At 32.8% G+C, this 15,268-nt stretch overlaps 1 protein-coding gene across 2 annotated transcripts in view; it reads right to left on the bottom strand.

The window, feature by feature from the left end:
- Nucleotides 1-15,268, bottom strand: part of LOC126883738 (zinc finger protein 883-like) — a 70,600-nt gene that overhangs the window by 15,599 nt on the left and 39,733 nt on the right. For both annotated transcript variants that reach the window (XM_050649404.1, XM_050649412.1), the window contains exon 2: nt 8,610-8,871. In XM_050649404.1, coding sequence (XP_050505361.1) covers nt 8,610-8,871 — 262 coding nt within the window. The remainder of the gene's footprint in view (nt 1-8,609; nt 8,872-15,268) is intronic.

Genomic DNA, 15,268 nt, shown 5'->3' with positions numbered 1-15,268 from the left:
AGTTACAAAATGAAAATCAATTTTTTTTCATATATCGAAAACTCGTAGAGATTTTTCATTGAAAATGGACATGTGGCATTCTTACGGCAGCAGCATCTTAAATAAAAATTAAACTAAGATTTGTGTACCCCATAAAAATTTTATGGGGGTTTTGCTCCCTTAAACCCCCCCAAACTTTTGTATACGTTCCAATTAAATTATTATTGTGGCACCATTAGTTAAACACAATGTTTTTAAAACTTTTTGCCTCTTAGTTCTTTTTCGATAAGCCAGTGTTTATTGAGATATTTTGAATATTTTTTGAATCCACCACATATTTCTATATGGTTAAGGGCCTATGATATACCTCCGACTACTCACTATGGAAAGCCACAAGGAAACTAAAAAGTCCTCAGACACCAATACCACCAGTAAGAAAAAGCAATGGCAAATGGGCAAGAAATAACATAGAGAAGGCAGATGCCTTTGGTGGCTATCTCTCACAAGTCTTTCAACCAAACAGCTTGGAATCAACACCTGAAGAATTGGAGGAAATAAATAGAGTACTAAATGAACCTTACCAAATGGAGCTGCCCATACCGAAATTTAAGTACAATGAAGTTAAGGATGTAATAATGAAAGAAATTAATCCTAAAAAAGCTCCTGGTTATGATCTGATAACGGTAGGATACTACAAAAATTAACAAAGAAAGGAATAACGGCAATATTACAAATTTTTAATGCAATAATAAGATTAAATTATTTTCCGCAACAACTGAAAATGGCAGTTATAATTATGATCCCAAAACCAGGAAAAAAACTAGAGGAATTAACATCATATAGGCCAATAAGTTTACTGCCTGTGCTTTCCAAAGTGCTGGAAAAATTAATAATGAAAAGCATCAAGCCAATACTAGATAGCAAAATCTCATACCAGAACATCAGTTTGGGTTTAGACAAGAACATGGAACCATAGAGCAAGTCCATAGACTAGTAAAACATATCAGCAACGACTTTGAAAATAAGCGATATTGCTCAGCAGCGTTTCTTGACATAAACCAAGCGTTCGATAAAGTCTGGCACAAAGGTCTACTCTATAAACTAAAAAACCTATTGCCTCATCCGTATTATGAACTTCTAAATTCTTACTTATCTGACAGATTCTTTTCAGTTAAATACCATTCAGAATATTCAGAATTACACCAAATAAAATCAGGAGTACCGCAAGGTAGCGTGTTAGGACCAATGCTGTACCAGTTTTTTACTGCAGATCTACCAATTTCAAGAACTACAATAACAGCAACCTTCGCAGATGACACTGCAATACTCGCCTCACATCATGATCCAGTAACTGCCTCAAGAAACTTACAAGCCAGCCTTAATAATATCCAAGCATGGTTAAAAAAATGGAAAATTCGAGTTAATGAGACCAAATCAACCCATGTTACCTTTACACTAAGAAGAGGTATATGTCCAGCAGTGTTATTAAATAATCAAATGATTACTCAGAGAAATGAAGTCAAATATTTAGGTTTACATCTTGACAGAAGATTAACATGGAGAACACATATATTTACAAAACGAAAACAATTGGGTCTCAAACTAAGACAACTTTACTGGCTTATTGGCAGAAAATCACAATTAAATCTCACAAATAAGCTCTTAATATATAAAGCCGTACTGAAGCCAATATGGACGTATGGAATTCAATTATGGGGTTCTGCTAGCAATTCAAACCTAGAAATCCTACAAAGATTCCAGAACAAAGTTCTTCGAATTATAGTCAATGCTCCGTGGTATGTTTCGAACAACATAATAGAAAAAGACCTACAAGTTCAATCCGTAAAAACTGAAGTCACAAAGTACAGTGAAAAATACAAAAACAAAACTAGTGCTCACTCTAATCACTTAGTGCGCGAACTGTTTAATGACAACGATGAAGTGCATCGACTAAAGCGTTTTAAGCCTACAGACTTATTAAACAGATTTAAATAAAATTAATTAACATTTACCACTACATTATTAACTTTGTTTGTTAATTATATTTTAAAGGAAGTCTCTCACTGGAGAGAATTCCTACATGTCATTTGTTCTTCTAATAATTGTCATAAAATTTACTTATTGTTACAAGTGATAACAGATTGTAAATTAAATGGAGCTTAAAAAAAATGATATACCTGTTAATAATCTGAAAATTTATTTATAATTTACATTTTTAGGTATATTTTGAAGAAGAAGCCACATCTCGATGAAAGGTGACTTATCAAAAAAAGACTAAGAGGCAAAAAAGTTTTAAAAACACTGCGTTTAAAACACTGAACATTTGGGGGGTTTAAAGGAACAAAACCCCCATAGAATTTTTATGTAAATATATTAAAAAAGAAGCCACATCTCGATAAAAATTGCCTTATCGAAAAAATACTAAGAGGCAAAAGAGTCTTAAAAACGTTGTATTTAACTAATGGTACCACAATAATGAATCAATTGGAACGTCCACAAAAGTTTGGGGGGGGGGGGGGGGTTTAAGGGATCAAAACCCCCATAAAATTTTTATGAGGTGGATAAATCCTACTATATTTTGTTTTAAGATGATCCTGCCATAAGAATGATACATGTCCATTTTCGATAAAAAATCTTTATAAGTTTTCGATATATTGAAAAAAATCGATTTTCATTTTGTAACTTCAAAGGGCTATAACTTTTTTTTGGGCATATTTGTACTAAGGTAAGTTAGGTTCAATCGAACTATTTTTGACTCCAGAATATGTGGTATAATTTATGACCAATATTTTCGGGACACCCTGTATAATAAAGCTGACGGTTTAATTTAATTTAATGTATGAGTCATATTTTGTAAGAAAAAAAATTCGGAAAATCTGCCTGTTTTTCCCTTGTTACAGTAGACTTCCTAAAATAACAATTTGAGCAAAAAGAAGAAGAAGACAATTCGACCTTAAATGTCTGATTTTTACATTCCGCAGATACTATACAGCCATTTTGAGACAAATCGGAGATCCAAAAGTTTTTTTATCCAAAATAGAGTAGGTACCTATAATAGGTACATACCTATAAATTGTATATTGTTATACAATTGTGTTTACTTTGTTGGTGCAGAATGTAAACATATAGCCCGATGACGTCACGACGCGTTTTGGGCTAGCTGCTATAATTTGAATTTATAATCGTCTTTAGGGGCCAAACGGAACGCAAAAACAACTTTTTTATCTTTGATACGTTTTAAATTATGTTCTGTTGTGATTTATAACATTTTTTTTCGAATTTAAAATTTTATGCAAGTTCCCTATTACAATAAAACACAGTCGTAAATATAGAAAACATGACCTATAGTTCAGGAAATAAAAATTTTTATAGAGATTTTCGACTATGTATTAAACTTAGTCTAAGATCCGAATCGAGGTCAACCTTCACCCATCGACTTTCTGGCTGAAACATTTTTTTTTATTAAACTTAATACATAGACAAATATTACTTGCATGGGTTGCCTATCAAAATCTTATCATATCCATGACGGGGGCTAGGGTTGGAAGTCAACATTTCAAACACATTATTGTGAATTATTTGTGAGAGTATGGTAGAATTATTTTATTTTTAAATTAAACAAGCATAATCAGTACAACTCATAGATCAGTGGTGCTCAGACTTACACTGCGTGGGATCTACCACATAAACTGCAAGCATCCAGCGATCGACTGCCAGTAAAAAAAAAGCAATTTTGAAAATAAAAAGCTTTATTGCACGTTTCAGTTTGATAAAAAGTTGTAATTACAGACAGTTTTATTTGAATGTTGATGCATGGCACTGCATATCCTCCACAATTTTTTTTCATATGATGGTACGCAATTAACGAGGACCAAATGTAAGCATGATGAGAGATGTTCGTCAGCCGATTCATCATCAGGGCTTTTCATTCCGGATGGAATATTTGCCGTTCTTACTAAGAGCTCAGAATCGCTTATTGCGGTGAATCACTCCGCATTCCACTTGTGTTTTTTCAGAGTTTGTTGTATGACTTGGCTTTCGTTGCAATTTTCTTCCATTCATTTTGATATGTGCATAGTTCCCTCCAGTTTCTCACTTCCAGAATTTTGATATCTCTCATTACCTGGTCCTCCCATCTCTCTCTGGGTTTTCCCCTTGGTCTTTCAGTTTCTGGTTTCCATCTGGTGATCTTCTTAATCAGTAGATCGTTTTTCCTTCTCTTTATGTGTCCCGGCCATCTCAGTCTCTTCATCTCATTAATAAATGTAACTATATCTTCTTCCTTCATTATGTCTCTTAGTTCATGGTTCATTCTTTTACTCATTTCTCTGTTGTCCATTCTTATCGGGCTCATAATCCGTCTGAGGATTTTCCTTTTGAATATTCTCAATTTTTCTTCATCTGTTTCCGCGAGGCACATTGTCTCAGCTGCATACGTAACTACTGGTCTGATTGCAACTCTGTATATTTTCAGTTTTGTATTTCTGGATAAGTTATTGTCCTTCATTAGCCTACGATATCTCTAGTATGTTTTGTTACCTTCTAGTATTCGCTCCGTTACTTCTTCACTTCTCTAATTTTGGCCATTTACTACTACATACTCCCAAATATTTGAATTATTGAATTCTTTTAAAAGTGCAGTTTTCTATTTTGATTTATCTCATCCTGTTATCTTCTGTTCTAGAGCAAAATAGATATTTTGTTTTTCCTTCGTTAATTTTTGGACCTCTTTTCCGTGCTTCCTTGCCCTGGATTGTTACTGCTAAAAGAACTATATTATCTGCATATGCAACTATTTGTGTTGAGGAGTGGGCTACAGTTAGGGTTACCACACGTCCGGATTTCGTCCGGACAGTCCAGATTTGAAAGAAATGTCCGGATTGGTGTCTGGATATGAGAAATGTCCGGATTTTTTCTTTACTAAACAAATTACTTAAAAAACATATTTAACAAATTAATCAAAGATCTCAAAGATACAAATTTCATTACGGTTACAAATGATAGTTCAAACAGAAATGAAATCAAACTGACTCCGGTATGTGTTCGTTATTTTAAGCAAAATGAAGGTGTCAACATGAAACTTTTATTTTTTGATGAACTTCCGGGTGAAACATATGATCTTTTAGTAGAACATGTTTTAAAATGTATTAAAAAGTACTCTATTGATTCAAAAGTAGTTTGCCTTTGTTCTGATGATACCAATACTAACTTTGGGGGTGTCAAAAGGCAAGGGCAAGGATATGTTTTTTTCCTTGGATTACCCCTGTCCGGATTTGGCCTTAATAAATTATGGTAACCCTAGCTATAGTTCATTTAATTTTGCTGGCCTTGACTGTACCTTCTACTGGTCAGTCGATTATGATACTTTAATTTCACTACCTTTATTTGGGAAAATACAGACTCGCACAAGTACGTTGATGCAAAGAATGCTGTGAGCTGCAGATATACTTGCCTCAAAGATGAATATTTGTCAGACATTATAAAAGATCAAAATATCATATTGGTCGCTCTAGACTTAAGGTATATATACGAAATTATTTTCAGTATCTCATTTTGGACAGAAATGATCTCCGTATTGAAAGTAATGGATATTTCAGTGACAAATTTTTCCAAGTATTCACAAGAAAATGGATTAGACATGAATGTTACAATATCTGTCAGTTTTTTAAAATCAGCGAAGCATCTTTCAAACTTGCTATGAACTGCTTACAGCTCCGCGATCGACTTCAAAAACTTTGGCAATCGACCGGTCGATCGCGATCGACCCTTTGAGCACCGCTGTCATAGATCATTAAAAAAAAATAAAGGAAAAATAAGCCAATGGTGGCAAATTTTTAAAGACACTTCAAAAAACAATGAATTTTGTGGTGGAAAAAAATTCGTCATTGTAAACAAAAAATTCAAAAATAGTTAATAATTCATGAGTTTCTCAAGGTAACGCTGTCAAGTTTTTTAGTTTTATTCACTTTTGACTTTTTGGTATCACTCAAAAGTCAAAATAACTAATTTTTTTGCAAAACAATGATGAAAATCAACATATTGTTAAACAAAAAATAAGCATAAAACAAAAAATATCTCGACAACGTTACCTCAAGGAATGTCTAAAGAAAATATATACAAAATTCCAGGTGGGTTAGTCAATATTAGTTTTTGAGTTACAATATCTACAGCCTTTGAAAAAAGCAGTTTTGAGGAAAACATGTAAATTATTGTCAACTTTTATTCTCAATTTCTTTTTTTGTCTGTGAAATCGTAAAGCGATGCACACCGGAAAATATTATTGAATCGCAGAGTAATTAATTCAATTAATGTTTTTAATTAAATTTAATTAATGTTAATTAAAGTTTAATTAATTTTAATTAAATTCTGAAAGTCTCTAGTGCATCTTTTTATAAAACCAAGCATTTGTAAAGATTTGGGAATTTTTACTAATACATTAAAAACAAACTGCCGATTTTTATGCATCTAGACTAATCTAGAGATATGAATTTCAGCCAATAATTGGGTGTTTTTCTCAACTAAAAACCGCAAAAAACATGTTAACAACAAAAACGTGTGTTCTCTAGACGGCCTTCAGTAAACAACCTTGTTGTTCTGAACCTGTTTTAATCTTATTATTACCTACAGGCTTTTAATTGTTACTTGAGGTCTATTTTTTTTATAGTTAATTTTGTACTGCGTCATATTTGATATTAAATTAATAACATGCAGCACAAAATCCTAGGACAGCCTGAAGAAGCATTCTTCGTTGAATATTCACTTGATTTCTATCTAAACACAAGTCAAAAGATGAACCTTTACACATCCCACATCCTTACATAACTAGAAAGTTATCTCATAACTTGAGGTTTAACGTCGCGTGATAAAGTGACAGTTGATATATCAGATAACTCAAGAACTGTCAGGAAACAATGCAACTAGTTAAGTTAAATATGATACATTACACCAATTTGAGGATTATAACTTAACCACAGGATAACCTTATGTTATATGTAACGTGAGTGATTCATCAGAGGGCTGAATGTCTGAGTTTATTAGTAGTTGTAATAATAGTTGTCTAATGAAAAAGTAATACACATCCTACATTATAACATAAGTCATATACTGACGCCATTTCTAGTTGTGGTACCTTATGACATAAGTCAAGTTAAGAGCACACAGTAGCGATCAACAGGTAGCAACAAATGCGGTCCAAGACTGAGAAAGTTCTGCGAACTTTCAAAAGTGAGGCAACAGTGCGTCGGTAATTCGACACTGACAGTGACGTTTATACTATCAAAAACAATAATTTTTATACACATAGGCGCGAAATGTTGCCAAGTCGGTGACGTTCGATTTCTTGTTATAAAAAAATCGATTTTTAGTAGTTCCAATGTGACACAAAATCTAGGCACGGGATAAAAAAGTTTATTTGAAGAAAGTGTATTTGTCTTTCTTAATGGCAGTACAGGCTCCTTTTTTCAATATTTTATTTAGTGATACAGTAATTTCCACATACTTCTGAAATTGGGCTCTGTACCTCCATTCTTTATTATATTATGAATATGTGTGCCAAATATCTCGAAAAAATATTCAAAATTAGAGCCGCAATCTTGGAACGCGTTTGTTGCTACCTGTTGATCGCTACTGTTTGCTCTCAAGTGATTTAGTGGCTATCAAAACAGTAATGTAAATGTATGTTAACACATTCACGGATACTTTTCACATGTAACCACATGCAACCATCTTCTTATGGAGTAAATGACTTCATATGCAATTGTGTCCATGAATGTGTTAAGGGCGCCCGAAGTCCCATTTAACGACATTCTTAACACTATGTCGCATAACTCTGTAACCAAAGCACTTAGAGAGCTAATTTTTTTTATTGTGAAACTAGATCTATTGTTTAGTCCCACATAAATTTTTGTAAAAGTAAAGTGAAAGAAACATTTATTTTAAATTTTTTTAAAATACTCTTACAAAAAAACCTAAAAAACTTTAGATTTCATTTTTTATTTTACTTGTTTTTGTACATTTTTCAATAAAACTTTATATGGAACTTGATAATATTATCTATCTACAACTACTGTAAAAATTTGGACCTTTTATCATCTAAGGATCCAGAGATATTTCACATAAAGAGTTAAAAACCTAGTATTCAGGAAATCGCAAAAGCATAAAACACTCTTAATAGGCAATAAAGCTACCGGTATACGTTAATTGAGTGTAGATGTCCAAAAATCAAATAATTTTGTAATCATGAATATTTTATACTATAATGTATTATATATCGTTGGAAAGAGAAGATTTCAGAGAATAATTTTCAATCATAACCCAAAAAACTTAAAAAATACAATTTTTGGACTTTAGCTTCCCTTAAAAAGGTACAATTTTCAATGTGCTTCTTGGTCATTTAATGAGTTGTACTGAAATGCGCTCATTTATGCAGAAAACCAAATTTTGACTTATGTGCTTTAGTCCGCCCCGACCCAATGTAATATAAAATACATAAAAATGAAAGTTGAGTACGTACTAACATAATGCTTTCATGAAAATGAAGCAGAATGCATTGGTATTATACACTTCAGGTTCATAAAACTTCAACCCATAAATAATATACTTACTACATAGTACTTTTGTGGTTTACTTACCATGTGGATTTGTTTGTGTTTCTTTAAATGAAATAAGTTTATGTTCCTCTTGTTCTAATTCGGTCTTTATGGGAATGTTCTTTAAATCGACATATTCGAATGTATGGGCTGTACTTTCTGTTAGTGGTTCTTCTTTAATTTCACTTTTACAAACATCAAAAGGACCAAAAACAGCATTATAATATATTTCCGCTTGAGACGTCTCATCAGCAACTTCTTGTTTTACTTCGACTTCCATTTGTTTAACTTCGGTTTTGTTGATCTAAAATTATTTAACACATAAAACTGCATAAAACCAAAAAAGCTATTTGTTGAATTTTTCCTCATTCACCATTCACTTGTCTTTTCCCTTTCCCCTTTGCCAAACACCTGTCAGCTGTCAAACGTCTTATGATCATGGGCATAATCGTGGCACAGCCACCTAAAGCCTGCCTAAAGCTAACATGTGAAGTGTGGACTGAGAAAATTGGCAACGTTGGAGGTAGTCCGATAATAGACCACTTTTACTGTTTGTTCCCGTGGTTTGTTCCAACATAATGAAAAGCCGTCATGTAACGATCACCCTCCTGCGCAATAAACGAAATAACCCATGGAACGTATTATTTTATAGTAACCGGATCGTTACATAACGGTTTTTCGTTGTGTTGGAACAAAAAGAAATATACGAACACGCAAGAATGCAAGGAAAAAAGACTAGTTGAAAGATCAAAGACAAGATGTAGGACGAAGTAAATGATTATGCCAAAACATCCTAAAAACTCGTTCATGGAAATGAACAGCTCTAGATCGATACATGATACTATAAATTACAGATAACAATAATAATTACAGATAAATTAAAGATACAATATTTGGAGAACCTTATTTAAGTAGGCAAAGGTCCGACTTGGTCTTTAGTGCCATTGGATACATGGACGGAGTATTAAACTTAAAAAAAAATCAAAATTATTTTATTAATATAAAAATATTATTATAAATTTTAAAACTTGTTTTGGCGAATCTAGAAATTACGAAGATCCCTAGTCATGCATTTTACTTAGTCGGTCGCAGCTCTCCCTCAAGGTCACTGGCAGTGCATAAACGAACGTCTGTTATCTCTTCTCCTCACGGTTGCAGACAAATTGGTTTTACTGTAATTGCATCCTAAATACCCATGGTACAATAAATTCCCCCATGAAAGTTTATTGTACCATGCTAAATACCTATGTTTAAGGAGGTATGTGCACGCCGCAGTCAAAATGCGGCAATTAAATAAACTAACTAATTAACAATTCTTTGAATAGATGGCAGCACGTACATATATTTTAATATTAGAATTTAATCCTCTTAACGACAGCATCGATGCCACGTATTGGAACTTACGATCGGCACATTTCGCTCTCAATCGTACTTTGTATTTATTGACGACAGTTCTTAATCCTTTCTTGACCTGCTAGAGGTAAATTCTCATTAATATACAGGGTGTCCCCGAAAATAGTGCGTTCCTTTAAGGTATGGATATAATACACAATGTAGAACAAAAAAGTCCTATAACATTTTTTTCTACAGTTAACCGTTTCCAAAAAAAATTGTTCTCCATATAAGCGAACTTTTATTTTCATAAAATTAACTAATCTCACGTCACTGTACAAGAACTGTTTGTGACAGGTTATTGGAACCAGCAATTTAGGTCAGACAGTAGACACCTGCAAAATAGTTATACCACCCTATATGTGTGAATATCAAACAAAACAAGAATTTGTTTGTTTGTTGAGGAGGAAGACAAGGTTTAATGTAAATACTAAAGGCCCATGGGGCAACTATTTTTGAATTATGACTATGTATATCTTTACATTTTGTATACATAGTTGTAAGATTTCAATTTGCATACCAAAATGTATTTTCGTTTTTTGGCCAAATGATTGAGTTCAGAAAAAAATGTTATAAGACACCCGGTATACTAAACGTTCATTCATTTGGACTAAACTGGTAAAGAAATTTGCATTTGTTTGAAATACTAGTAAGTACCTATCTAAATGACCATAAAAGGGATTATGTTAATTCTCAAGAGAATGAAGATTGAGTTATTATTTATAAGAATAGTATTTGTAAGAAATGTAAAATACGTAAGTCCAGCGTCCCTAAAATAACAATTTTTATCATATCGAATGTGTAATATATTATGTTTAGAATGTAAAAGAAGAAGACCAACGACAGACACATGTCTGTGAGGTAACGCCCATTGATATAAAAACACCCGTAACGCCATTCCGGCTAGCGTCATGTAAAACTTGATTCTAAGTCCTGCACTGAGATTCCGTGCACTGTAGATATCTACAGTCGCTTTCTATCGATGTCAATTGTCGTGAAAATATTTGAATTTTTAGTTTTAATTTAAATATTTTCTTTTTTTACTAAGTGTCACTTCAGCATCAATTAGAGTATAACCTAGCAAAACTAGAAAATAATTCAATTAAAGCTAAAAATTCAAATATTTTCACGACAATTGACATCGATAGAAAGCGACTGTAGATATCTACAGTGCACGGAATCTAGCTCCTGACCCACTACTTTGTGCCATGTAATTTGGGTTGCCTATATGAACTAGAATCGGCGAAATGGGCATATAAATAATAAAGTTTTGCTATATTAACCACTTTAAAAATTCACATTGTAAGGCATGAATGAATCAAATATGTAGTACCTTTTTCGTAGATGTATTTAAATATGCAACTGAAAAGTTATTACTATAAAGAGTGACCTGTAGGCATGATACTATAAATAACAAGATAATATATTGCACATCCTGAAGTCGTGACGTAACTGGAGACCGGCAAGTTCGTAATGGTTCGTAATCATTCGTAATGTCCGATTAGTTTGAATTGTTTGCGGTTGTAAGCTAAGTGTATTTTATATTTTATTTATGTAAGTTATTTTGACAGGGATATCGACACTAAATTTTTTTCGAATACATTGGAGTTTAATTTTATGTTGCTAATTGAATAATTTCGTCACAGAAAAATCCCATTTAATTTGAACAAGAATTCAAATTCAACTTCCGGTCTCCAGTTACGTCATCATGCGCGAACTCGGACGTATTTGAGCTACGGGAAGATACTATCTCGTTATTTATAGTATCATGCCGGTAGGTACCTATAACTGTGGCTATTCTTGACTTAAATAAAACAATTAGATATAAAAAATCACAAATTTTAGTAAAGGGAAAGTATCATAAATACAAATACCGATGTTGTAACGTATTTAAACAAATTTCACACTTATAAGGTTTTTCTCCAGTGTGCACTCTCAAATGTATTTTTAGGTCACCTGTTTGACCAAATTGCTTAAAACATATTTCACACTGGTAAGGCTTTTTCCCAGTGTGCACTCTCAAATATTTTTTCAAATCAGCTGCTTGAATTAAAGAAATTTCACACTTATAAGGTTTTCTCCAGTGTGCACTCTCAAATGTATTTTGAGGTCACCTTTGACCAAATTGCTTAAAACAAATTTCACACAGGCTTTTCCACAGTGCGCACTCTCAAATATTGTTTCAAATCACCTTGTTACCAAGGAAGACACTTTCGTTGTAACAACTATAGCTAACTAAGAAAAAACAGCAATAATTAAGAGTCAGGCCATAGAGATTTGAGACTTTTCTGGGGTGGGTTAGAAAACACAGGAAGGAATCATTTTAGTCTGGCCTAAAATGATTTATTCAAAGTAGATTCTAGGAATATCTAACAAAAAAGGGCGCCAGCAAAAACATGTGAGAATTATAAATTAAATAAATAAGTAAATACATATAAATTTATTACCAAAATATAATATATTGTTTATTAAACAGCAATATAATATATAGTTACTGTCCAATAACAAATATTCAGAATTCATATCCGATATTGAACAGAATAATTATATCACCCAGTAGATCGCACGAATTTATTTGTTGTTATATTCACACATGTGGATTATTAGTTTAGATACAAATTGGTCAATTATCAACAATATAATTTGAAAATGATACGAAAGTGCTGACGAAAGTAGAATTATTTACCTTGATTAGATATACAAATCACGCAGGCAAATCTCGCCTAGAGAGAGAGTCTTCATCAGTCTTCAACTAAACGCGTTCCGGTAACGTCAGTGTTCAACAGTTCTCCCGGGGTACAAATACCCTAGTGTCGGTTCTATCAATAAATACCTTTATCGCTATTTGGTGTTTCCATTCTATACAGTTACAATGTTTAAATAAAAGAAAAACAATTGACAAAAGTCACCTCCAAGAGGTTTCAAATAAGTAGGTCCCTAAGAGCTCTTTACATTATTTTAAAATAAAACTGTTATAATTATGTTTATATGACTTTAAAGAAGTAATAAAATATTATTTATCTTAGGAACAGATAAACCAGGGAGGGTTGAAGTGTCTCTCAAAAAAAAAACAAAAGAATAGTCTTTTCTACGGAAAAGTAGATATAAATAATATCACTAACCTTGAGTTCCCAAAAATTGGAAGTCTGTACACTATCAAAATTCTTACAAAGAACCAAATAAAAAAAAGTTGCATCCAAAAAAGATCTCACTACTTTGCGTTTCGGCAAACATCCAATCGGAATAAATATGCTTAACATGCGACTTGCGGCAGCGGATAAAGGTCTCCAACTAATATTTGCAATATAATTCACAGCCTCTATACTTCTATACGAACTTCTGGAAGAACTTCCATGCGGAAGCAACACGTGGGTTTTCTTCTTCATACAAAAAATCGGCTAACGAAGGCTTTTGCAGAGATTAGATTCTACAATCCACATCCAACAAGAAATCGGAAAACTAAGTCCATATTATGGTCCATAAAACTGAAGTAATCTTTAGAATAATCCAAAATGTAATTTTTGACAATATACGGACATTTGGACCGAAGGCTGATCTGTTTACAAAAACATGCTTTTACTTTACTCAAAGCAATCAACGAAGACCAAGACCTAAAATTAATTATCTATTTCGCACCTGACGTAAACCTTGACTTGGCCCAATCAAAATAAAATGTGGGTATTTACTATTGCCACCAAATACATGAAGACCAGCAAATCGACAGGCCAAAGAAACCTACAGAATCTGACAATAGGAGACTATAACATCGAAAGCGTAAAAAATTTTACATATCAGGTTCACTAGTTACCGCAGATAACAATGTCAGCGAAGAAATTAAGAGAAGAATACATATTGCTAATAAAACATATAATGGACTCATTAAACATCTAAGATCTAACAACATCACGAGAAAAACCAAATGCAAAATATACAAAACCGTGATAAAACCGGTCCTTATATATGGATCAGAGACATGGACACTGACGAAAAGCGATGAGAACTTATTAGGTACGTTTGAACGAAAAATCCTTAGACACATATATAAGGGGGTGAAAGAAAATGACGTATGGCGCAGAAGATATAATTTTGAACTATACGCAGCATACAACGAACCCGACGTCATAACATTCATAAAGATCGGACGTCTGCGCTGGATGGGCCATGTTGAACGAATGTTGGAGACCGAAACACCAAAACACATAATGAAGCAAACACCAGTAGGGAGAAGGTCAAAGGGAAGACCCAAACTTAGATACATGGAGCAAGTGGAACAAGATCTGAAAACACTTGAGATTATCCACTGGAAGAACAAAGCAAGGAACAGAACAGAATGGCGGAAAATCCTAGAACAAGCCAGGGCCCAAAAAGGGTTGTCGAGCTACTGATGATGATGATAATTTACTATTGCCGATACTATTTAAACGTTAAATAGGCCTAATAGCTATACAACTTGTTATACATTTTATCAAAATTCGATATTCATTGTTAATTATACAAGAACTTTGAGGAAAAGACCTTTGAACCGTAACAACCTGCATGAATAAATATATTTACACAAATTTCACATAAAGGTTTATTTCCAGTGTGCACTCTCAAATGCTTGACCAAATTACTTAAAACATATTTCAACATATTTCACACTGGCGAGGTTTTTCTCCAATGTGCACTCTCAAATGTGTTTTCATACCGTTTGCTCGAGTAAACTTTTTAAAATGACGTGTGACCGTATTTGTGATCATTCAGATGATTGTTTCTAGCAAACTGTTTTAAACAAATTTCACTTTTTTTTCTTACTACGGGCCCTTCAAGGCTCATTGGTCGATACACAAATTTTGGTCATTTATTTTACAATATATTTTCCTATGCCTATCTACTTAATATTTTTTATCCTACTTAATTTATAAGGATTGACCACTGGTCAGTGGGGATACTACATTCAGTAAAAGCATAGGTTTACTTATATATTTTATTATAATCCATTTTAATTTCTATCTTGACGTTAGTTAGTTTACAATTTGATTTTTATATTTGTAATATCGATAGCTTAGTGTGAAAACCTCGTATCTCATTAAATTACAATTTTACAGGAGAGGAAAAAAACTTATTTTCTGCATAATATAACCTAAAAACAAAAATTATGTTACGTATGTTTAATTTGAGCACATTGAGACAAATATCTGATATTGGCACAGAACTAAAAGTGTTAAATGTTGCTATTAAATTGAAAATACAAATATTAACTATGAAAAACACGTAAATATCCTTACAGTATATAGAGCCTTTGCCCAAGTAACTATGATAACCTCGTA

The sequence above is a fragment of the Diabrotica virgifera genome, chromosome 1, assembly GCF_917563875.1.
Source record: "Diabrotica virgifera virgifera chromosome 1, PGI_DIABVI_V3a".
NCBI classification, from domain to species: domain Eukaryota; kingdom Metazoa; phylum Arthropoda; class Insecta; order Coleoptera; family Chrysomelidae; genus Diabrotica; species Diabrotica virgifera.
Note: the sequence above shows the minus strand (reverse complement) of the source record. Positions and strands in the feature narration are given on the sequence as shown.